At 41.8% G+C, this 25487-nt stretch overlaps 1 protein-coding gene across 1 annotated transcript in view; it reads left to right on the top strand.

The window, feature by feature from the left end:
• The first annotated feature begins 1479 nt into the window (after window positions 1-1479).
• Window positions 1480-25487, top strand: part of IGFBPL1 (insulin like growth factor binding protein like 1) — a 40549-nt gene continuing 16541 nt past the window's right edge. Inside the window, exon 1 of the mRNA XM_069964326.1 lies at window positions 1480-1979. Within this exon, the coding sequence (XP_069820427.1) occupies window positions 1541-1979 (439 nt within the window). The 5' untranslated portion in view covers window positions 1480-1540. The remainder of the gene's footprint in view (window positions 1980-25487) is intronic.

The raw sequence follows: 25487 nt of genomic DNA on the forward strand, positions 1-25487 counted from the left end.
TTACTCTGTATGTAATGACTCTATAGAATATATGAGGTCACTTTTTGAATTAAATTTCTTTTAAAAAAACAATAATTTTGTTGATATTCTAATTTATTGCAAACCACTGTAGGCGATTGAAGCATATTACAAAGTTATATAACTGTAATGGGCTTCAATTACTGGGAAAAAGATTTTCGCTGGAGTACCCCTTTAACAAATAAAAAAAATGAAAAATTTTCGGTCTTAAAGGGCTTTAAAGGGTGGCCTTCTTTAAACACTTTTTGTGAGACTAGAGTAATAATTATAAGAAGGCAATTACGATCATATTTACAATCATAATTACGATCACATTAACTTTTTTAGCGATTATCTTCTTGCCTAAAATGCCTATCATTTAAAAGAAAAAAAAAATCATTGTTTGCCGTTCATTAAACTAGCGCTTAAGTGACCTTTACTCCTACAGAGTGCCCTCACTTTGTTCTTTATAACCATGAGGATCCCCCATTCTGGTGTCACAGGCAGACATCTCCTCCATCTATGCATGGCATGCTGTCTAGGAGTATGTGTTGTACATGCACTCAGCTTATTTTAAGAAACAATAAGTAAGCGGTTGCTTTTTGTGTTTTATTAGGGGTGATTATTAGGGTTTTTGTTTCCTAGGTTACTCAATGGAATTTGATAATAAGTATATGCTTGCCAGGGGGGGCTCCAACAAGCTACTCTGCCTATTTAGACACAGGGTACAACATCATGCAATACTGAATTTTAGGAATATTTGACAATAAAACTGCTGAGAACCACCTGGCTTCATCTCAGTGCGGTACCTGTCTACCGAGTGCATATAGACTGTCTGTCTGTGTGTAGGTCTCTGTTTTGCAGAGTCCTTTTCTATACTATAAGGTATAAAACTGCTTAGTATTCTTCTTTTATGCTATATATTTGCTGGGGAATACATTCATTTCTGGTTTATTGATTCTGAGAACAACAAAAAAAGATTTACATGCCAAGCTTTACGTGATAAAAGTTGTTGTCATTAATATCTTTCTATGTATTTGCATAATTTATTGGAATAACTGATGATTTATATTGTATATATTTAGGCAGTCTTTTGCTGGATATTGTCAGATGACTGTCCCTACAGAGCAGCACTCTGTTGTGGCTCCACATCCTTTGTAAGCTCTATTGTCTTCTCTCCGCTGCTATTCAATGAAACCAGTGAGCTTGGAAGGGGCTTCCTTTCTCACGAGAAGCTTCCAGTGAAAGTGGTGTTATAGCCTCTTAGCTATAGGGCGAGGAAGATAACAGAAGCCACAGTAGCTTTTCTAGTTAATCAATGGATCTAATTTGCTGGGTTTATCTGTACATGGTAGCTGAATGAGTAATGGAAAGAACTGTCCTTTTCTAAACTTCTTTGGCACATTAGTGATCCAGGGGAGTGGCTTCTAAGCCCCAGCTGTCCATGGTCTTACAGTCAGAGCCCATTAGCACTCACAGTTTCTTTGGGATAACAGGCACAGCCCGTCTGTAAGCGCAAAGTCAGTAGTAAGGTACCAGTGACATGCAGCACTTCCTGTTTTTGCTACCAATATCTTTATTTTTGTACCAGATACATGAAGTAGGTGCAGAGGGCTGTGGCCCTTGTGTCAGGGATGCCTGCAGACCTGTTACCTGTGCAGCTCCTCAGCTTCTCACCAAAGATGACTGTGACTGCTGCGACCGATGCCTCAGCATAGAAGGAGAAGAATGTGGTGGGCGAGATGAGACCAGAGCCCGCTGTGCCCCTGGCATGGTCTGTGTAAGCCGGTCTAGTTTTGGAAGCGGATCATCCTCTTTTTCTGATGGAACAGGATTCTGCTTGTGTGAAGAGGACGGTGCTGTATGTGGTTCTGATGGACGAACCCATTCAAGTGCGTGTGCCTTACGCCTGCACAGCTGGAGGACACAAAGCCAGGGCAAAGGCTCTGTCCACAAGGTCCATGATGGAGAGTGTACATTTGGTAAGATTTTTCTGTGTGTGTTACTTTGATTACAAGCCAATAATTGTCACTAGTTATAGTCTGATAATACTGCTTTTAGGGACTTGTTTGCCAAAGTTAGGAGTGGATGCTAAAGAGAGGAGTAAATACAGGTATAAAGTGAATAAAAGTATGCAAAAAAATAAATACTTCGCTCATCTCCTAAATACAATTCTGTGTTTGACTCTAAACTGAACACTGCATCAAAAGTTATATGTTTGGGTCCAGCATTGTCATCACAAATTTATTTAAGGGATTCTTAACGACATGTTAGGGTTTATTAGGGTACTAATCGGAGGGATCTCAGCTACTGGGGCTCCAGTATATGTTTATACCTTAGGAATCCAGACAGGATCTAATTCATAACTTCTTTTTCACATTCATTAATCCACAAAGTTTCTGTGATAAGCTAACATATATATTAAAAGTTTACTGTCAATCTGTAGTTGATTTGTGATCTTATACCTGCAGTTTGAGCTTGTAGTTGAATAGGTTCATCCTTTTTTTCTAAACAAAACAAAACTTATTTAATCAAGAATACCAGTCAGTATCAGTATAGAGTAATGACAGGATGTTGGTTCCCAGCACAACCTTCTAAGTGGGAGGTATGATATTTCACAAGTCAAAGAGCGTTACACAGAAACATGCTTTGTTTGCATTTGTTTATTCAAGTATAATACTAAAATGGTAAATATTATGATTGTAGTTAGTAAACTAGTCACACCCACCACATTAGATTCCAACAAGTCCTATGAGATTTGGAGGGATGAGCCAACAACTAACTGCAGTATAACTAGATTCCATTATTGTTTGATTGATTTTGCATGATAATGTCAAGCTGGCATTCCTTAAATTCGCATGATGATGTGGGGGTTTCATGGGACTGTTTTTGTACTTTGTCTTTGGGGTTTCTTGTTACATTAGCTTATCTCCATGACAAAAGTATATGGGTTCTTATTGTGTATGCCATATTTTTCATAGCTTCCAGGAGAATGAATATATATATTCATATAGATTCACCCAATATATTACCGAACAGAGTCTTTATGATATCCACGGCACTGTACTAAGGCGGCGCTGTGTGCATGAGGCCTAACATTGGGAAAGGAACAAAGACAACAGTGATCTAGATAAGGGAAAAGTGTAGTAAAGAAATCCCTGCAGCAGGCACCCCTATAAGTGGGCAGCAGCTGATGCCTGGAGCTTTAAGCTCAGGACATTTTCACACTCTTTATAGAAATGACTCAACCATTGTAATCAACCCATTGGGGCTGAGCTACTAATATGTTTCTATGAGAAAAGTGTCGGTTGTGTGTCCATTTTCCCTGCAGGTTTACTGTTCTGCCTCATGTACTAGTGGTGCGCAACACGAAATGCCAGAAAGCTAACATATGTCATTTTGTGATTTAAATCTGAAAAGTGGGCATGTCCTTTAAAACCTGTCATAATCAACATATTTATTATGCAAACCGCCATTGTCTTACGGTTTTTCCATTCTAATTATCAGCCACTTCTAGTGTGGTAGATTGGTCGGGTTTTAGTTTTGTCATGTGAAAAACTTGCTAGATAAGGGCAATGGGACACAATAATAAATAGGTTTTGGGAAACTAAAGCCTTGACACCATCTTGCAATAGGCATCAGTTCTGAATTCACTTGAGAACAAAGCAATACAATAAATGCTGAACGCATGAAGAGTATAATACCTGGCTGCTGGAAGAAGCTGCTTTTGTCAGCACTGACAACACAATAACCCTTTAATACAACATCAGGAATGCATTGTAAACTGTCCTTTGTCATTGCATTGTGACTGTATGTCTGGGATGTAGTCTGATTGGCAATAGCCCTTATACCTAGGCCTCGGGCCAGCATTTTTTTTTCTTGCAGATTTAAATTGCCTAGATCATAAGAAGACCAAATCACATCAACATAGCCATTGTAAATTTCGTCCTGTCTTTTTGTCTTTATAGTGTCTTACAAATTTTAGACTTTAGCATCTAAATTTTGTTAGTAACACTATACACATAGGACATTGAGCTTTTATCAATACTATGGTTTTTAGCAAAGAAGTGCTTATGTATGCTAATTTAATGAGTGTACTAATTTAGCAAGAACCCCTTAGGAGATGTGGTCAAAACACAGGGAACATGGGGTTATGTAACATGCCATCTGCTAACACATCAATGTAAGCAGAAACAATGACTTTCTTCTCTGGCACTGTCATCTGATTTATGGTTTATACATGACTCCACGTAACAAGAGAAGAGACTTAATAGTGCACATGCTACAAGTCTGCTGTTGAACGTAAGATTGAGCTTTTTATTTCTGTGCTCTTTTGGGTTAAAACTTTCATAGAAGCAAAATGATGCATACCAGGTAAATCTATATGGCACATTTACATTTACTTGTTTTTAAAAAGGACAGTGTTTCTGAAAATGGTATAACGTGGCTGTATCTAAAAATATTTGTTGTGCAATTGTGATGAGTAACTGAATGCTTATGTAAATTGTTATATTTTTGCTTTGAATGCTGATCTAGTGATAGGTTAGTGGAGTGGTATTTTCTCCTTTTAAAGAAACGCTGTCACCTCCTACTGTACATTCAAATTCATAGAAACAAATTCATAACTTAAATTGCAACTGTCATTTATTTATTTATTTTTTTTGCAGAAATCAATAGTAGAAGTGATTTTAAGAAACTCTGTAATAGGTTTTATTAGGCAAAAAAGGCTTCTCTGTGTACTCAAAAAGCAGTTTCCCAGCCCCCCCGACACACACACACACACACACACACACACTTCTTATCTGTGCATTATCAGACAAAGGCGTCTTCATTACAAAGAAGCAAAGTGAGGACAGGTTTGCTGAGTCAATTATAACTATGGGGGGGAGGGGGGGGGAGAGGAGACAAACAGCTCTGCTGTTTGGAGACTGTCTAGGTCAGTGCTTCTCAAACTGTGAGGCGCCCCCTAGTTGTTGGTGAGGCCCAGCTGAGAGCTAGTTTTTACAAAGCAACTATGATCTGCACAGTCTCTTTGCTGTTTGTAAAAAATCTCCATTTTAGCAACATTATTTATTTATTTTGTATTTACTTTATTAGTATATAGAGCTTGGGAGACGGGTGAAAGCCAGCCCTGGCATTATTCTCCGCTTTTAAATGGACTTTCACCACAGATAGTGAGGCCCAGGCACCCTCTTGGTCAGTCTGGTGAGGCCCAGGCATTGCCTTGGTCTGTTGGGTGAGGCTTCAGTAGAAAAAGTTTTGAAAAGCGCTGGTCTAGGCCAGTGTTTCCCATCCGAGGTGCCACGGCACACTGCGGTGGCGGGAGAACCCGCCAGGGGTGCCGCGTGGGGAATGTGGGCCGCGCAGCTTCTCGGGATGCACAGATCGCTTTGATGTTCCGCCCACACAGTGAGCGGGTGGAACATTAAAGCGAGCAGAATGCAGTAGCAGGATCTGTCAGCTTCCTGCTCCTACATTCACTCCCATAGGCTGCAGGCACTTCATACCAGCAGCCTATGGGATGCCGGGACGTGACCTCTCTGGCAGGCATGATGATGTGATGTCATCACGCTTGCCGGAGATCCCGTCCTTGCGGCTCGCAAGATGGAGCCAGAAGAGGAGGAGAGCTGCTTCTTGCAGCCATACAGCGCAGATTAGGTGAGTAGGATGGGGGTTTTTTTAGGGGCACCTCTGGGGGCATTATTAGTTCATGGGGGCACCTATGGGGGCATTATTAGTTAATGGAGGGCACCTCTGGGGGCATTATTAGCTCATGGGGGCACAGCAGGGTATCCTACATACAGGGGGCACAGCAGGGGATCCTACATACAGGGGGCATCCCACATTCCTACTCTCTTTACTGCACATAACACCAAACAGCACAGTTACTTTGGGAGCCTACAGGAGGGAGAAAGGAAAGGAAGTTGCTAGAAATGTGAGGAGCCTGAATTGTTTGTTTCCCAGGTTCTGAAAAGATGAAATATAGCTGGAAGAAATCATCATGGAGGACTGGGCCGAATGGAGAGGAAAAGGGAAAGTGACGCCTCAGATCAAGGAAGACGTCACCTGTGAGTCACTGTATGACCGTTTTCTTATTTTGTAGAACATTATTTAGTAGGGGTGCCTGAGCTTATTTTTTTTTTTTCAAGGGGTGCCCCCAGGTGGAAAAGGTTGGGAAGCACTGGTCTAGGCACATGAAATGCTGGGTTTACATGTCAGAAAGGTCAGTGCTAGTCTGGGAACTTAATAAGAGAAAAATGCAGGGTGTTGTGTGGCGCAGGGCTGCTTTTTCTGCTCTCCATGTTTACTCATCCCCCTTAATTCCTCCCCCCTCCATACACCATAATGGACACAGAAATCCTGCATCTTCTGAAGTGAGATTTTTTTAATAGAAAAGGAAACTTTTGCTTAATTAAACCTATTACAGAGTTTTTTTTTAAAACCCCTACTGTTGATATTTTGATTTCTGAAAAATGTTACACTTTCAGGAGCAATGACTCCTGCCATTGGACAAGACTCCCTGCTCCTGTCTGAATCCAAATGAGTCATTTTATCTGAATCTGATGGGCAATTTGAGCAAATTCCCCCAAAATAAATTTTGGGAGAATATATCATCTCTAGTTATAACCCACTATACTGTATTAGTATATTGGGGAACTCCATGAAAATCCCAAGCTTTTCATTACCTTTTATTTGCTAAATTAGATTAGCACTTCTCGAATTGTGAAACCAAGCTCACAGTGAGGTGAGGCGCAGAATCCTTGCCTGTGTTCTACATGGGTACACAGCAGGGGCTCCAAAGCAGAGACTACACTGATGATGATAGCCCTTCATTATTAGTGTAGGCTCTGTACAAACAGGAGGTTAAGGATCTACAACAATGTAATGCTGACATGACCCCTTAAACTAAGGGGTAGTATAAGAGAAGAAGTAGAGGGAGCTGCTGAAGAACCTCCATGGTAATGTATAGGTGGCAATGGGTGGGGGGATGGCGAAGAAGAGAGTTTAGCTGCCACAGATAGCAGTGGAGGTAAAGAAGGCAGCCAGTGCTGCTGTGTGTATTTGTATATGTGTGTGTGTGTGTGTGTCTGCCTGCCTGTTTGTGTGAAAACTGCCAGATGAGTAGAGGGGTGGGTTATGGAGACATGAGTGCTACACTGTGGTGCTGGTTTACAGGTAGAACAGTATGTATTAGTGCGGTGTGGTGTTGGGTTATATGGGTGGAGCAATATTTATTTACTATGGCGCTGTTTTTGCACTGCTCCTGGATATTATGTGCCCTACATGTTGGTATTTGATTTTTTTTTTGGTGAGGCCCAAGCATTAACATGGAAGTCCTGTTGATGGGTAAATGTTTTGGTTACATGGGGAACATAACTGTAAATGTACAGTGACAGATACAGTAGCCGGCACTGCTTTCTTGCCAACAAAAATGAACGAGGTCAGCGGAGTCCCAGGAGTGAATCTGAATAACCACATGGATCCGTACGAGGGGTGCTCGGACGGAGCAGAGACAATGCAATATGTACAAAAGGAGAGAATAAATCCAAGCACTCACCCCAATGGTGGATATTCGGTGGGTTTATTAGCACATACCAGGGAGGGAGGTAGTAGCGGTGCGGGAGTACAGCAGACAACGGTTTCGCGCCTCGGCGCTTTGTCAAGTCTTACGTCACTACCGGGGGGAGGGTAGTATATATAGTTTACACCGTACGTGCACAAAGAGGAAAAAAAATATAAATAAATTAACAGGTGCCAGAATCATCAAAGGAACTAATAAAATAGATACATATGCATACATGCTGAAAACAATCATGGCATATACAGCATATAATGAATAATTCTTACAAAAAAACGCTCCAGCCGTTCCTCTCATTGAGGCCGACCGGGCCAGTAGCATCTAGGGTGGCAATCCAATACGCCTCTCTTCTAAGAAGGCGTAGATGCCTGTCTCCCCCTCCGTCAGCTTGCTCCACCTTCTCCAAACCTACAAAACGCAGGGAGCTCGTATCTCCTGTGTGGACTGTATTAATGTGATCAATCAGTCTGGGGACACCCTTTCCTGTCTTGATAGAGTATACATGCTCTTTATATCTTGTCCACATGGGACGTTTAGTTTTTCCCACGTAGAACCGATTACAGGAGCATACTAGCGCGTACACCACGTATGAAGTACGGCAAGTAATTAAGCTTCTGATGTCACAATTATTGCCATTAAGGTTGATAGCGGCGGTAGGGATGAGCTGAGGACAGTACTTACAACTGCCACATTTTTTACTGCCTTTTAGAGGGGCTCTGGTGAACCAGTCATCTACGGATTTTTTCCTGCACTTATTCATATTGAGGCTATCTCCAATAGTGCGGTTCTTCCGATATGTAATGAGAGGGCCCTGAGCCGCAGTCTCCTTAAGATCCTCATCCTGTTCCAGGATATGCCAGTATTTGCGAATGGTTTTAGCAATGACACTATTTAATGGTGAATTTTGAAAAACAAAAGAAAATTTCTGGGGGCTATTCTCTAGCTTATTCTTAGGCTCTAACAGCTTAGTTCTGTCTATGGTATTAATCCTTCTTTTAGCCGAGTCTATAGTTTTCTTAGGGTACCCTCTAGCTTCGAGCCTTCTCTCCATGTCCGTAACCTGTTTGCTGAATGACGTTTCTGTACTGTTTATACGTTTGAGTCTGACTAACTGACTGAAGGGGATAGAGTCCTTTACTTTATTGGGATGGGAACTGTTATAATGAAGGATAGAGTTACAGGCTGTCTTTTTTCTGAACACTGAGGTATGAAAGGTGTTGTCCCTCACCTCTACTTGTACATCCAAAAATTCTATAGCTTTTCCCCCTATTTTATGGGTGAAGTACATATTGACATTGTTAACTTCATTAAGGTAATGAACAAAATCGTTAAAGCTATTACTGTCTCCTTCCCACACAACGAAGACATCGTCGACATAACGAAAATATGCTCTGATGCCTCCGATGTGTGGGTTACGGACATTAAAAACGAAGTCACTTTCCAGTTTAGCCAGAAATAGATTTGCGTACGTGCAGGAGACCGGCGTACCCATAGCGGTGCCGATCTCCTGCGCGTACCATTGGTCCTCGAACTTGAACACGTTATTCTGAAGGATGAAATATAGTGCCTCTTTCACAAAGTCCCTAAACATTTGTGGTTGGTTGGTTCTGGAAAGGAACCAGTCAATAGCCTCTACACCCGCATCATGCGGGATGCGGGTGTATAGGCTCTCAACATCTATGGAACACAAGATACAACCTTCTGTGAAATGTATAGTATCCAACATATTGAGGAAGTCCCCAGAGTCTTTTAGGTACCCCATTGTTTCCCCCAGCAAAGGTCTCAACGACCAATCGAGAAACTGGGACAGGTATTCGGTCGCTGAACCGATGGCCGATACAATTGGGCGCCCAGGTGGTCTATCCAAACACTTATGAACTTTAGGAAGGAAATACCACCTGGGTGCCCTAGGGGATGGAGGCAGCAATTTTTCAGCCGTCTGCTTTTTAATAGCTCCCGTGCAGCTATGTCTATGTAAAAGACTGCGTAGCTGTTCATGTATTTTCGGGACTGGATTTTTATTCAGGGCCTTATAAGTATTGCTGTCGCTAAGTTGCCTGTAGGCCTCCTCCAGGTAGTATGTGCGGGACATGACCACGGTAGCGCCTCCTTTATCAGCCCTCTTCGTCATAAGATCAGGACGATTACGGAGCCATTTCAAGGCTCTCTCTTCTGCTGCAGATAGATTTTTTCGGGCCCTCGGGTATACTAGGGCTTTAATATCCCGTGTGACTGATTTGTAGAACGTATCTACGGGGCCACCTGGAGTGACTTGGGGACAGAATTTGGACCTATTGCCTCCTGTATATGTGGACTCTGTCTCGATGCCTTGTACGCCATCGCAGCCTGCCAAGAAGCGGACACATTCTATCTCCTGCGTGCTGAAATCTGCTGGGACCTGGAATCCTAGGGGGCCGACTGAACAACGTGACTCTTTATAGGTATGCTGCTTATTTTGTTCTTTATTCACCGAAAAATATTTTGCAAGATTAATCTTGCGTACACTTTTAAACATATCAATGTCAAATGTGGTGGATTCAAAATCTTCTGTAATCCCATAGTTGAGACCCTTAGTGAGCAGGGAATCACATTCGGGGGGGAGTGACACACCAGAAATGTTGATGACGTTAGGTATATCCTCTAGCGTTTCCAGGTAACTTGTTTCCTGTAACTGTCTTTTTTGTCTTTTCTCTCTTTGCCTTCTTGCTTTCTCCCCTCCCCTTCTTGTCTTACGTCTAAAGGGCCGCTTCTCTGATTTTGCTGATTAGTATGGCGGCTAGCAGTTGCGGCACTGGTGGTCGGCTCGTCTGATAGGCTTGTATCCGATTCTGTGGTCCAGTACTCTGAAAACCTCTTCTTGGGTCTTTGCTTTTTTTTGTTTTTTTGTGCTGCTGATTGCCAAGTGAATACTTTTTGTGTGTCATAATCGATCTTGTCACGCATAAATTTATCGCGTTTATTTGCTTTAATTTCCTTCTGCATATCGCTCATTTTCTTATCGAGTTTAGAGAGAAAAGATGCTGATTGGCTCTCCATAACTGTAAATGTGTTTTTGCATAGAAAGGAAATTCTCTGATAAAATATTAGATTTGGAAACTTACAGAATTCAACAAAGTGCTCAGAGGCTGACACAACTATTCTTTTTACAACTTAGTGTCCTGAGTAGAGATGAGCGAACCTCGAGCATGCTCGAGTCCATTCGAACCCGAACTTTCGGCATTTGATTAGCGGGGGCTGCTGAAGTTGGATAAAGCCCTAAGGCTATGTGGAAAACATGGATATAGTCATTGGCTGTAGTCATTGGCTGTATCCATGTTTTCCAGACAACCTTAGGGCTTTATCCAAGTTCAGCTAATCAAATGCCGAACGTTCGGGTTCAGATGGACTCGAACCCGGTTCGCTCATCTCTAGTCCTGAGTCCTGACCTTTTGCAGCTTAGAGGGATTTCTATTGGTGAGCAGTTTACCCCATAAACTGCAGCATCTGTTTTGCCTGTCAGAGGAGAATGACATTGGGCATGGGTACTCTTCCAGAGAAGTTTCTATATATGGTACTCTTCTCCTCTGACAAGATGATGCAGATGATGGAACAGCATACTAGCAGAAGTCCCCTCACACCGCCAAAGACCCAGCAGAGATATGATGCAAATATAAGATTTTTTTTGTGGTGTACATGTGATGAATCCAAACATCGAACAGCTTGCATAAACAAAGTGGGACAAACACTTTAAATATTTTTAAGGTATGGGACACATCTGGCTTTAAAGCAGGATATAGAAACAGCTTGTACTCTTCATTTAGAAAATTGTAATCCCCTTCTTCATTTAATAAATATTTCCATTCTTGTGTGTATATTGATATCTGTAAACCCAGGGTCATATGGAGGCCCAATATCAATCACTACAGGCATATTAGTAAAGTTTTAAAGCTCTGATTCTCCTCCCACTACATTCTAGAGAATAAGAGAAGCAAATCCACATCTGCATTATTTGCCCAATAGCTAATCTAGTTAAAGGGGTTGGCCACTTTATAGTAAAACTGCTCAGTGTACAGTATTAGTAAGTGTACCAACACCTTTAAACTGGCGATTCTTTGTTTTTCTGTTCTCTCATTTTTACAGAAAACCTAAGAAAATGTTTCCATTAATGTTCCCATTGGTCTCAATGTGATTTTTCTCATAATTCCGACAGGTTTCAACATGTTTAATTTTTGTGTACATATCGAACTGATTCTAAAAAGTTATTTGGTAACGCAGAATGTGTTTGCCTAGAGATTCCACATTAGGATGGAGATTAGAGCATGTGTGATTAATGTGCCATAACAAATTCTACAAGGTTCATTCCAGTATAAAATAATGGAAAGCTAAATGCACTATTAAAATATTTAATTTTGTGTGGTTTGCATATATATTTGGCAGGGTTACTTGGTTCTTCCTGCCTGACAGGATGCATGATTTGATTAACCTCTGCACATAGGGAATGGGGTTCTTGTAATATTCTCCACTGAGAGGTTCAGTGCTACTGATCCCGTCTGTTAATAGACAAAGCTTGTGCCTTCATATTGCATTACTCCTCTTGAATATTTATTTCCTGCCATCCGCACCAAGGGTTTTCATAGTCATTTTATTCCTAAAGCTCAAACAGATCAGGAGGGATTATGAAAAGCTTTGGTCTGGTTTGTGGCCTGTGCTTCATTGAGGTCTATTATTCAAAGACTGATCCACTGTTGAATAGCAAGTGTCTGTGTCTTTGAAGTGCAATTCAACCTGACAGCTCATAAAACAACAGTTTGCAAATACACTGGTTACACTTTGCACCTGGGTCTTGTTTGGTTTGGTCTTTAATCTTTTTTTGTTTAATTAAATAATAACCATAGGTATAAAGAATATATTGACAAATAGGTAAAATACTTATAAGTAAAAATTTTCCTCCACAGTCAAATGTTCTGATTTTGCTCCACTATGTGACACAGAACTTCTAAAAAGAACTCTGGTTAAGTTGCATGTACTTGTATTCGGGAATGTGTGTGTATGCTTGGGGGGGGGGGGGGGGAGGAGGTTGTTCAGACATAGTTTTTTTATGGAAGTTATTCCATTCAGTCTTTTCAGCCTAAGCTAGAAGTGAATTCCAAATAGGGCTTAGAATTATACAGCAATAGAAAAAGCAGTCCCTTTATTTTCAGTTCAGCAGGTACAGGACAACACAAAATAGTTTGACTTTCAAAACAGAAGACAATGGACCACACAAAAACTCTTGGCCTCTCTTGTCGGTTGCGGGTTCACCCACCTGGATGAGGAAAGGTGGGATGGCACAGCTTCAGAACACCCAACAGCTTCCCAGCTGACACACGCAAGTCAAAAGTCCAGAATTGGAACCACACCCAGTATCTCTGCTGAGGTTCATAGGTTATGTAGGCCAGAAAACACCAGAAATTACTGTGTTTTCTCTTTTTAAATCATAATGAAAACCAAAGACATCCAAATGACCCTAATCAAAAGTTTACATACCCCAGTTCTTAATACTGTTTATTATTATTTCTAGTATCAATGACAGCTTGAAGTCTTTTGTGGCAGCTGTGGTAAAGCTGCCCAGTCTTCTTGGCAAAAAGCCTCCGGTTCCTGTAAATTCCTGGGCTGTCTTGCATGAACTGGGTGCTTGAGATCTCCCCAGATTGACTCAATGATCTTAAGGTCAGGAGACTCAGATTGCCTTTCCAGAACCATCACTTTGTCCTTCTGTAGTCAATGACAAATTGACTTGGCCTTGTGTTTTGGATCGTTCTCATGCAGGAAAGTCCAAGTACGTCCTATGGGCAGCCTCCTGGTTGATGAGTGCATATTCTCCTCCAGTATTGCTGCATTAACTCTGACCAAGTTTCCTGTGCCTTTTGTAGCTCACACATTCCTAAAACATCAACAATCCACCCCCATGCTTTACAGTAGGAATGGTATTCCTTTTATCATAGGCCTTGTTGAACTCACCCACTCGCTGCTGCATGGAATAGCGGCGGAAGTGAGCAGGGAACGAGGTGCAAACGAGCGCTGAGAGCGCTTGTTTGCTCCTCCAGTCGGCCCGTGGAATAGGGGCCTAAAGGACAAGTGCCATGAAAAACTTTTTCCCAGTAATTGAAGCACATTACAAACTTATATAACTCTGTAATATGCTTCAATCATCTATTTGCCTCCCTTCCCTGTCTTTTCCCCCCTCCACCCCCTACCAAGAAGTGTAAGAAACTCACACAGACCTAATTACTGTCGTCACCGTCACCAAGCTCTTCTCTCAGCTCCTTCTCCTGTTACACTAGCCTCCCCCCTCCCCTGCCTTGTCAGGTGACTCAGCTTGCTCGGCTCCCATTGGCTGAACAACTGCAAGCCATCACTTGGACTGGGGAGGGGGGGCTGCTGTAACAGGACCTAGAGCAGCCCTCCTGCTGATGACTCATCCTCACAAGAAGGAGCTGCCTGGTGACGGTGACGACAGTAATCAGGTCTGTGTGAGTTAGGACACTTCCTGGTGGGGGGTGGAGGGGGGAAAAGACAGGGAAGGGAGGCAGATAGGTGATTGAAGTATATTACACAGTTATATAACTTTGTAATGTGCTTCAATTACTGGGAAAAAGTTTTTCATGGCACTTGTCCTTTAAGAGGTGCAGGGCAACGATATTGAATATCACTGCCTCAGATACAGGTCATACAAGATTTATGTTTAATTAAATATCAACCACCAAACAAATAGGAGACAAAGTTAACATATAAAAAAAGGATATTTTTTTTTTTATATCCAAACAAACATGTTTCAGGCACAATTGCTAAAAATTTAGACAAGAATAGACACACTAAAAAAGAGAAAAGAAACATCCACAGACAGCTGAGACCGGAAATGACAACACTAAAATGTTATACAAGCAAAATATTCAATTCAAGAAATACACGTGTAATCCGGGACCTGGCGCTGGAATCGGGGAGGTAAGGGGATGTTGTTGCCCTCATCCAACTCCTCCCCGGCCACAGGTGAAAACCCCCCAGCCCAGAGTACCCCTTTAATCCCCCACCTCCCGCCCCCTTTATAAACAAATCTTTATAAACCCCACACAGTGTCACACATAATCATTATGCATATAAAATAACATTATAAAACTGAAACTGCCTGGAGTGGAGATAAGCTAAAATCAGATTATTCCACACAGAGCACTAAAGATACAAAATTGTTAAAATAACACCTAATCATTTACAGAAACACATAGATATCACCACGTTTATTTGGGCCCATTGAACCCAAAACTTTGTATTTGGACCTAAATAATCAATTTTTTTTTTTTTTTTTTTGCTATAATTATTGATGGTGATCCCTTTAAGAGAAATTGAGCCTAACCGGGAAAAACCCTTTAAGTCATCTAAATAACCAATCGCCCTGCATATTAAACCAGTGTACCTACAGTAATTACATCAACCCATTCAGAATCTCATGTTCAAAGTGTGTTCACTCAGTGTAGAAAATAGGGCAAAAGGAAGAGAATACAGCTGTAATTTCAAAACTCTAATGTGCCCTATTGAAGTCAATGGGAAATCATTAGTCAGTATGCACACCGTATGGAATAACAGCAATGAAATAATGACCGTGACCTTTATTTTGATCTCAAAATGATGGTAATATAAAAATGCAGTCTCAAAAGCATTGTGTGAACATACCCTAAATGTTCAAGTATTGATAAAATAGAACGGATCCAAAGATGAGCTAAAAAAAGAGTGGATGGTGTGAGGCATAAAGCATATTAGGAAAAATGTAAGGATTTGAATCTGAACTCAAGAACAAGGGGACACAGTGAGAGGTTAATTGGAAAGATCAGTAGCAACGTGAGAAAAACTTTACTGAAATAGTAGTAGATGCTTGGAACAAACTTCCAGCAGATGTGGTTGGTAAATCTACAATAACTGAATATAAACCTGCCTGGGGTAAACGTATATCTATCCTAAGATAATAAGAAGGGAAATACTAAAAGGGCAGACTAGATGGACCAAGTTGTCCTTTTCTGCCGACAATCTTCTATGTTTCGAAGTGCTACTTAAACTGACCACACATAACTGCTATGGCAGGCTCCAGAATCACTAATCCCCTTGGATCCCTTTACACCTGCTCCCTGGCACAGTAACAACATACCACTTAAATCTGTCTGACAGCTAAAGACTGCAATAATTTTCAACACTATCAGGAAAATGTGGAGATAAGAATCTTTTTCTATACTGAATTGATACCTTTATGAAAAAATTGGGTTTTTTTCTTTGCTTTTTTTTTTTTTTGAGGATTATTAAAATAAACTTTATTTGCACACTATGCTATATATTCTATTTTTAAAATCTGGAATGCTAGTCATAAGACACTGAAAAAATTTTTGCTGCCATTCTCAGATATTGAATGGATCTTATAAAGGAGAGCTTGGTTTCACTAGTGTTGTGACAGAACAATAAGCGAGGCTTTACTGCCAACAAAATGGGTGACCCCTGACTGTTTACTTGTAATTAAGCTACAGCACTACTGAGGATTAGCTGAACAAGAAATTAGCTTTATGAAATGCTAGTAGAATTCCAATTATCTAAGAGTGAACAAAAGCCACAAGTAATTGGAGATCATTAAATGTGGGGATTGAAACCTCTTGTATTTTCATTTTTCACCAAGCTCATAGGAAAGGGAAGGACATATTGGGAAGCATGCACACACCACTAATGGGCCCTCCTTTGTTATGGGAAAATCTGACAGTGGCAAATTAATGTAAAGCCTCTCCTTTTTCTCAATATGAATGTCCCAATGCCTGTATTCTGATACGAATACTGTGTCATTCTGTGACATCAATATTTTATATTTTACAAAGAAATAAAAAGTATCAGCTCACCATATGCTATTCAGATTCCCTATTTATGGTCCTCCAGATTAGAAGCACATGAGACCTTTATTGCGGGCCTTTCCCGTGGATCCATAAAGTGAAAAGAGGTTGTCGATATCCAGCTTCATAAAATTCAAATCCCTTATTTAAATCGTCAACATCTAAAACAAACACTTAAAAACACGCCGACGCGTTGTGAGGTAGACCCTCTTAATTATGGCTATGACTGTGTTTTGTTGGTTGATTTGTCATTTCCCCAACTCTCTCCCCATCATGGAGGCACCTCATGGCAACAGGTTAGAGATATCTAGCTATTCCCGTGTTTTGAGACTCCTAACTGAGGCTCCATGGACTCTCTTGTTTTGCATATTTAAATTTTTTGGCGCATCAGTGGAGACTCTTGATTGAGTACTTCATTCGAATTTTTTCACTGATCTCCTTGAGTTCAGCGATTTACTGTGTTTTGTTGGTTGATTTATCATTGTCCCAACGAGCCAGAATCCTGCTCCACACTGACGAGGGGCAAATACCGCGAAACAGCTGTCAGTGAATGGATGCCTGCCTTGGCAAGCCCTTGTCATGATCGGAGTACTCACGCCTTGAGTTAGACGTTGACAAAAAGGGGCCACCTTGTTGTTTCCCTATTTATGTTGCAATACTCGAAACCGAGTGGGACTTAAGGGGCTATTTTTCAGGGTGGTGTGGTGCTCTCCCCATCATTGAGGCACCCAGTAGCAACAGGCTAGGGATATCTGGCTATTCCCGTGTTTTGAGATTCCCAATCGAGGCTCCACGGACTCTTGTTTTGCATATTTAAATTTTTGGGGCCATCAGTGGAGACTCTTGATTGAGTACTTCATTGGAATTTTTTAACGGATCTCCTTGAGTTCAGTGATTACTGTGTTTTGTTGGTTGATTTGTCATTGCCCCAACTAGCCAGAATCCTGCTCCACACTGACGAAGGGCAAATACCCCAAAACTGCTGTCTGTGAATGGATGCCTGCCTTGGCAAGCCCTCGTCATGATCGCAATACTCGCACCTTGAGTTAGACCATGACTAGGGTCTACCTCGCAACGCGTCGGCATGTTTTTAAGTGTTTGTTTTAGATATTGATGATTCAAAAAAAAGATATAAATCTTATGAAGCTGGAGATCGACAACCTCTTTTCACTTTGTTATGTATTTTAGCCTGTACTAAAATTCTTAATATAAATTCTTAATATATGATTCTGGACTATAAATCAAAGCAAATGACACCTTATTGTCACTGCTTAAGCTGGGTTCACACTGCGTTTTTCCTATCCGTTTAACGTATCCATTTTTAATTGGTTACTTTTAACGGACAGAAAAACAGAGTCAATACTATATTTGTGTACGTTAAAAAACGCATCCGCTTCGATCCGTGTTTTGGTTTTTTTTTAATAATGGAAGTCAATGGAAAAAAAGGATCCAAAAGGATGGAACACAATTGCATCAGTTTTTCCATAAAATGTAAATATTAAACAGATAGGAAAAACGCAGTGTGAACCCAGCCTTAGCAGAATAGGCGAATGCCACCTAGACTATCATTTAGTTTATCCACATTGGTGGTGATGGTTTATAAAATGATATAATTATTTAACAGCCCATAATTACTTTTGTTTAGGATGACTAGTATACCATATAACTATTGAAACTGTTATTTGTTATACGTTTACCCAATTAGCCAACTGGCTACAAAGAACACAAAAGAAACTGTGTGCAAGCAGGATGAGGGCTTCTCTGTGGGAAGCCCCTCTGCTGATCATGTGTTCGCAGTGAGGGGTCATGTATATGCATATTTTGCTGTAGAGGAAAAGAAAAATATAAGGTCCTCAATTAGAAAAAACCGCCCGAGCCATCCACTGAATGCAATAGGTCACCATTGAGCCTTTTAAGTTTCAAAGCCAAGCTGGATGAAAGCACTTTAGATAAGGATGAAAGTAAAACAGGTTCAGCATCCAGATTTGCATTTACAGAAGTAATCTTGCAGTTATAGATCCATTATGTCATTCAACCTTGCAGAATAACCTATAAGGTAGTGAGTATATGTTACTAAAATATAACCTTTCATGATTTACATTAGAAAACCCCTCTGAAGCTTTATATGGGTCTACAGAAATCATAAGATACAACCTGTCATGGAAACCAGAGAGAGCGTAGAATCTTCAAATACAATATTTTGCTTTGTGCATTGACGTTATTCAAAAGAAGGAAGTGAATAGCGAAGACACATTTGCTAGGGTTTGGCATGAAGATGCAAAGGCTTTCCTTCAGCACAAAAGGCCTTTGTGAGCTTCTTTCTATAAAGACTCCTTGAAATGCACATGGTAGTGTCTGGTCAGGACAAGAATAATAAAACATACAACAGTATACATGTCTCTTAATGTTATTTAGTAAATTATACGTATGTGTTGTTAAATAAAAGGAAACTGCCAAAATTTTTTCTCTCCAGACCACCAGCTCTGACTGTTACTCCTGTGCTTTTTGCTTTCCGAAGGCATCCTTATTAGTCAAAGCTAATGTTGGGAAATTATCAGAGGAGAATTTTAATTCCCAAACACACACGCACACACACACACACACACACATACATCATATGCTAATTGCCTTTTGCAGTCAAGGAAGAGGAGATGCTTTGGAGTCAAGTCAAGCTGACTGTGCCCTATTCCTCCCCCATCATCACAAGCAGGTCTGAAATCACCATTATCTTCTAATATTTTCCACTTCAAATTATCTGGTGGCTTTCAGCGTATGCAATCAGAAACTTAAGTATAATTTCCCATGTGCCAGAAGCCACCACACCGTAAGAAGAGGAAAGGGTCTCGAAGACAATATGCTTTGGATTTTGAACCGGCTGGTGCTGACTTACCTGTCCTCAGAGACATCAGCTAGTGATGGTTCACAAATCAAAAAGCTTCTGCCTTGTATCCTTTAACCCCTTAACGACATCAGGCGTAAATTTACGCCCTCGCGCCCTGGTACTTAACGCATCACGGCGTAAATTTACGCCCGATGTTTCCCCGATCGCTGTGTGTTCGCACACAGCGATCGGAGAAGATGGCCTGCTATAAATCATAGCAGGCCATCTTAGCTTCTCGGCACGGGGGGTAGTTAACACCCCCCGCGCTTACGATCGCCGCTATTGGCTGATCAATTCAGATAAGCCAATAGCGGCGATCGGAACCTTTCCGGGTCATCGATGACCCGGAAAAAATGGCGGTGTGTGCTGTCCGAGGACGGCACCGACCGCCATTACTGTAAAAAGTAATGGTGGTCACAATGCCAACGACCCGATCGGGCCGGTGGCACGGCGATCAGAGTCCACAAAAATAGTAAATACCTGCTCTGGACCCCTCAGCTAGGTAGCTGAGGGGTCCAGAGCAGGTATTTGTACATTACTCATCTGTCCCGGGGTCCTGATCGTCGTCTTCCGGGTTCGTGGCGTCCTCTGTCTTTCTGTCGGGTCTTCGGCTATTTCCGGCGGTCCCCATCGGCTTTTTTCGGCTCCAGCCTCGTCTTTTTCCGGATTTTGCGCTCTGCTGCCCTCTAGCGGCTGATATGTGTAATACACTTATCAGCAGCTACAGGGATGTTCAGAATGTAGATAAAGTTTTTTTGTTTTTTTTTCCAAATTTTTTTTTTTCTATTTTCCGCACCCTATCGCCGCTGAGTGTTGATCAGCATCGCACGAAAGTGCGCTGCTAATCAGCAACTCCTCCTTTTTGGCGTAGGGTGTTTTTTTCTATATTCTACTGCCACGGTCTGCTGATAAGTGCCACACATAAGTGCGGCATTTATCAGCAGCTGCTTTGTTGGCGTAGGTTTTTTTTATACTTACTGTAAAAAAACACGTAAAAAACACTACATTGAATAAAGTTTGACACTACACCACTACATACCCCATATACCAATCCCCATATAAAGATGGCTCCCAGGGTGTTTTCGGCGTCAGAGGCATACGCTATTATTGCCTCCGACACCGAAACAGCCAGTGAGGATGAATGGGGGGGATCCTTCTTTCCTCCATTCATCCATTCAGCATACGCTGCCCCCCAGACACGTCTTTTCCGCCAGTACCGACCCAATAAGAGATGACGGTATGGCGTGAAATTCTCCAAACTCTTTGAGCGTACTTCAGGGTACACTTACAGATTTAGGGTACGTGCACACTGCAGAATGGCGAAAGATAACCCTTTGTGCATTCCGCAGCTGGCACCCGCCGGCGGACTAATGCGGGCTCGTGTCTCCACCCGTGTCATAGACTCCAATCTATGCACGGGCAGATTCCGTAGTCCGTCCAAAGAATGAACACGTTGGACGGAGAGCGGAATCCGCCCGTGCATAGAATGAAGTCCATGACACGGATGGAGACGTGCGCCTGCATCACTCCGCCTGTGGGTGCCAGCTGTGGAATGCATGAAGGGTTATCTGTCGCGATTCCGTAGTGTGCACGTACCCTTAGAGTGTATGTAGGAAGGGACACCCAAATCCATCCCCAGATGCCCCCTCCCCCCCATCCTCGGAACAAGTGGGAAGATCGTCCGGGAACTGATCTTCCCACTGCTGGATAAAGGTTACCACCTGTACAGGGATAACTTTTATACCAGCACCCCCTCTTCCGGTCCCTCGCTGCCCGAGCTACTGTAGCTTGCGGCACGATCCGAACATATCAGAAGCAATAATAGAGCCCTAATATTTAGCAGCCATGGAGCCGACCCAGCGCTTCTGGATATGAAGGACCCCGTATCGCACCAGGGCAAAATTTTCCAGGTGACGACCCCCACACTGGAGAACGGGAGACCCCAGAAGAAGTGCAGAGTGTGGCGTAACAGGGGGATCAGGAAGGACACCATTGTGCCACCTGTCCTGATCCCCCCGGCCTCTGTATACTGGATAGCTTCAAGGCGTACCACACGTCATCGGAGTTCTACATTTTCTAAATTATGTCCCTTATTCCTATTTCAGGGGTCACGTTGATCCATGGATTATTCTGATCGCCATTATGGAGTCGGGAAGGAATTTTTCCCCTGTGATGAGGCTACTGTCGTCTGCCTCACAAGGATTTTTTGCCTTCCTCTGGATCAACACAGATTGAGTTTGATGGACACCTGTCATTTTCAACCTTATAAACTAATAATTGGCCCAATACCCCCAAATAAATTAGAATTGTCCCTTTTCCCCAGCTAAATAGGTATGGCCGCCATTCCCATTAGAGACTTGCCATGATGCAATTACAAAGCCTCTGTGCTGCCAGGACAGTAGAAACCCCCCACAAGTGACCCCATTCTGGAAACTACACCCCATAAGGAATCTAACAAGGGGGGCAGCGGGGATATGGTCCCCTGGTGACGGCCACATTTGGGACGTGAAAATGAAAAAAATTGTATTTTTTATTTTCTAGGCACATGTTCTACGTAAGTGCCCGTCACCAGTGGGGTACATATGCTCACTGCACCCCTTGTTAGATTCCTTATGGGGTGTAGTTTCCAGAATGGGGTCACTTGTCGGGGGTTTCTACTGTCCTGGCAGCACAGGAGCTTTGTAATTGCCACATGGCCTCCATCCTCCATTCCAGCCTCTAAATGGCGCTCTGTCCCTTTGGTGGCTTGCCCTGTGCCCATATAGCACATTATATCCACATGTGGGGTATTTTCGTACTCAGGGGAAACTACCCTATACTTTTTGTGTTCATTTTCTTTTTTAACCCCTTGTGGAAATGGAAAAAATCAAGGCTAGGCCAACATTTAGTGTAATTTTTGTAAAATTTTTACTCTAAATTATTAATATTGTCATGATTTTTTCATTTTCACAAGGGGCTAAAAGATAAAAAACTAAAAAAAACACTAAATGTGTAGTGCAATTTCCCTTGAGTACGGAAATACCCCACATGTGGACATAAAGCGCCATGCGGGTGCAGGGTAAGCCTCCGAAGGGTGGATTTGGATGGAATGGATTTCGAGGGGCCATGTTGCATTCAAAAGGCCCCTGTGTTGCCAAGACAGTTGAAACCCCCCACAAGTGACACCATTATGGAAACTACACCCCTCAGGGAATGTAACAAGGGGTGTAGTAAGCATATGGACCCCACTGGTGACTGGCACAAATGTGGAATAATGTGGCGTGAAAATGAAATATTACATTTTTTACACTATAATGTTGGTTTAGCCTTGAATTTATCATTTTCACAAGGGGTTAAAAGAGGGAAAAAAAAACAAAATGTGTAGAGCAATTCCCCCTGAGTCCGTAAATACCCCACATGTGGACATAAAGCGCCATGTGGGCGCAGGGCAAGCCTCCGAAGGGAAAGAGCGCCATTTGGATTTTCGAGGTTGGATTTGGCTAGAATGGATGATGAACGCCATGTCACATTTACAGAGCCTTCGTGCTGCCAAAACACTGGAAACCCCCCACAAGTGACCCCATTCTGGAAACTACACCCCTCATGGAATCTAACAAGGGGTGCAGTGAGGATATTGACCCCTTGATGACGGGCACATTTGTGCCATGAAAGTGAAAAAATGAAAATATTCCCTTTCACGTCACATTGTTCCACATTTGTGCCCGTCACCAGTGGGGTCCATATGCTCACTGAACCCCTTGTTAGATTCCTTGAGGGGTGTAGTTTCCAGAATAGGGTCACTTGTGGGGGGTTTCCAGTGTCTTGGCAGCACGAGGGCTCTGTAAATGCGACATGGCCCTTGAAATCCTTTCCAGTGAAATTCAGCTTCCAAAAGCCAATTGGCGCTTCTTAACTTTGGAGGCTCGTCCTGCGCCCCCTTGGCGCTTTATCGCCACATGTGGGGTTTTTCCGTGTTCGGGAGAAACTGCGCTACACATTTTGTGTCTTTTTTTTCCTCTTGTCCCTTTAAGAAAATGAAAAATTGAAGGCTAGAACAACGTGTAAAAAATAAATTTTTCTTTTTTCACGCCATATTGTTCGGAAAATCTGTGAAGCACCTGTGGGGTCCAGATGCTCACCGCACCCCTTGTTACATTCCTTGAGGGGTGTAGTTTTCTAAAAGGTGTCCCTTTAGGGGTGTTTTTTAGGTTTTGGCACCCCAGAGCCTCTGCCAACCTGAAGTGGTACGGTCAAAAATGACCAAATATAACGGAGGCGTTGAAATTCACTAGGCACTCCTTTATATCTGAGGCTTGTGGTTGCGTCAAATAGCGCAATAGGGCCACATATGGGGTATTTCTATAAACTGCAGAAACGGAGCAATCAATATTGGGGTGCATTTCTCTGGTAATAGGTTTATAATTATGAAAAATATTGGATTACAATAAAATCTCTGCACAGAAAATGAAAATTTTCAAATTTCTTACACACTTAGCTTTTATTTCTGTGACTCCCCTAAAGGGTTAAAAAACTATCTGGATATGCTTTTGCAGAGTGTGGGGGTGTAGTTTCTGAAATGGGGTGCTTTGTGGGGCTTTCTAACATAAAGGGGCCTCAAATACACTTTAAACCTGAACAGGTCCCTAAAAATATCAGATTTTGAAATTTTACTGAAAATTTGGAAATTTGCTGCTAATGTTTTAAGCTTCCTATTGTCTAAAAAAATGAAAGATCGTTTAATAAATGCCGCCAACATAAAGTAGACATGTTGCTAATGCTATTTAATATATAATTTATGTGGTTTAACCACTTTCTGTATAAGCAAAAAAGTTTCAAAGTTGGAAAAATGCATTTTTTCACGTTATTTGTTTTTTTTTTCATAAAGATTCGTTATGAGTATCGACTCCAATTTACCAGAAATGTAAAGTTCAATATGTCACGAGAAAGCAATCTCAGAATCAGCCGGATAGGTAAAAGCATCCCGAAGTTATTAATGAATAAAGTGACACTGGTCATATTCATAAAATTTGTCTCTGTCATTAAGGCCATTTCAAGCTCTGTCCTTAAGGGGTTAACTGATACAGTGCATGTTGATGTCATGTGCACCAGATACAAGGATGGCATCCTAAGAAGTGCAAAAGAGTCCACTGTACTACCAATATGATCAATTATTGCTTTGCATTAGGGTGCATTTACACAGAAAGATTTATCTGACAGATTTTGGAAGCCAAAGCCAGGAATGGATTTGAAAAGAGGAGAAATCTCAGCCTTTCCTTTATGACCTGATCCCTGTTTATAGTCTGTTCCTGGTTTTGGCTTCAAAGATCTGTCAGATAAATCTGTCTGTGTAAATGCACCATTACTCTCTTTACTTATGCGCTCCATAATAAAGGAGCAATTGATCTTATTTAGTCTTTTGCACATTTAATTGAATAATAGAAACACATTGTTGGGAAACTAGAGTTCTTATAGTTTTTTAACTGCTTATAATTTTATCTGCTCGGCGTGGTGATCTTATTCGCATGGGCCATTCTTCAAAGCACTGCCTGTTCACACATTGCAAAATCCACTGCGATTCCCAGCACTGGTAAAGTATTCACCGGGCCGTAACAGGTTAAGGGGTGGCGGTATTTAGGCATAAAAATTCCACTGCAAGTATCTTAACCTTTTGAAACTGACAGTATGTGATTCGCAGTGGATTTAGCTGCAAACTCGCAGCGTGAAATCTCCCGGTGCCGGTATTTAGAAGAAAACAACTTCAACAAATCAATGTAGTCAAACTGGCATGGCCAAGAGCTACAGTGCCCTTGGCCTGTTGTGCCTCTCTCCCTGCCTCCCTTCACTTTCAGAACGCCCCTGGGCTAGATGGAGAAAGCTGGAAGATTTATGCTTGCTCTCAGCTGGTTTGTGTAAAAATCTGTGACTTTTTGGTAATGTATCTGGACGATTTGTGGCTGCTCTCAGCTGGTTTGTGTGAAAATCTGTGACTTTTTGCTAACTTATTGGGAGTGGGGATGATAAATAATAAATCCCTCATTGTGCACATTTTGCTGCCCTTAGCCACGCTTTTAGGACCCTATTACATCAATAGATTATCTGACAGATTTTTTTTTAAGCCAAAGCCAGGAATTAATTTGAAAAGGAGAGTCTTTTCTGTTACCTGTTCCCTGTTTAT

Source organism: Dendropsophus ebraccatus, chromosome 3 (genome assembly GCF_027789765.1).
Source record: "Dendropsophus ebraccatus isolate aDenEbr1 chromosome 3, aDenEbr1.pat, whole genome shotgun sequence".
In the NCBI taxonomy this organism is placed as follows: domain Eukaryota; kingdom Metazoa; phylum Chordata; class Amphibia; order Anura; family Hylidae; genus Dendropsophus; species Dendropsophus ebraccatus.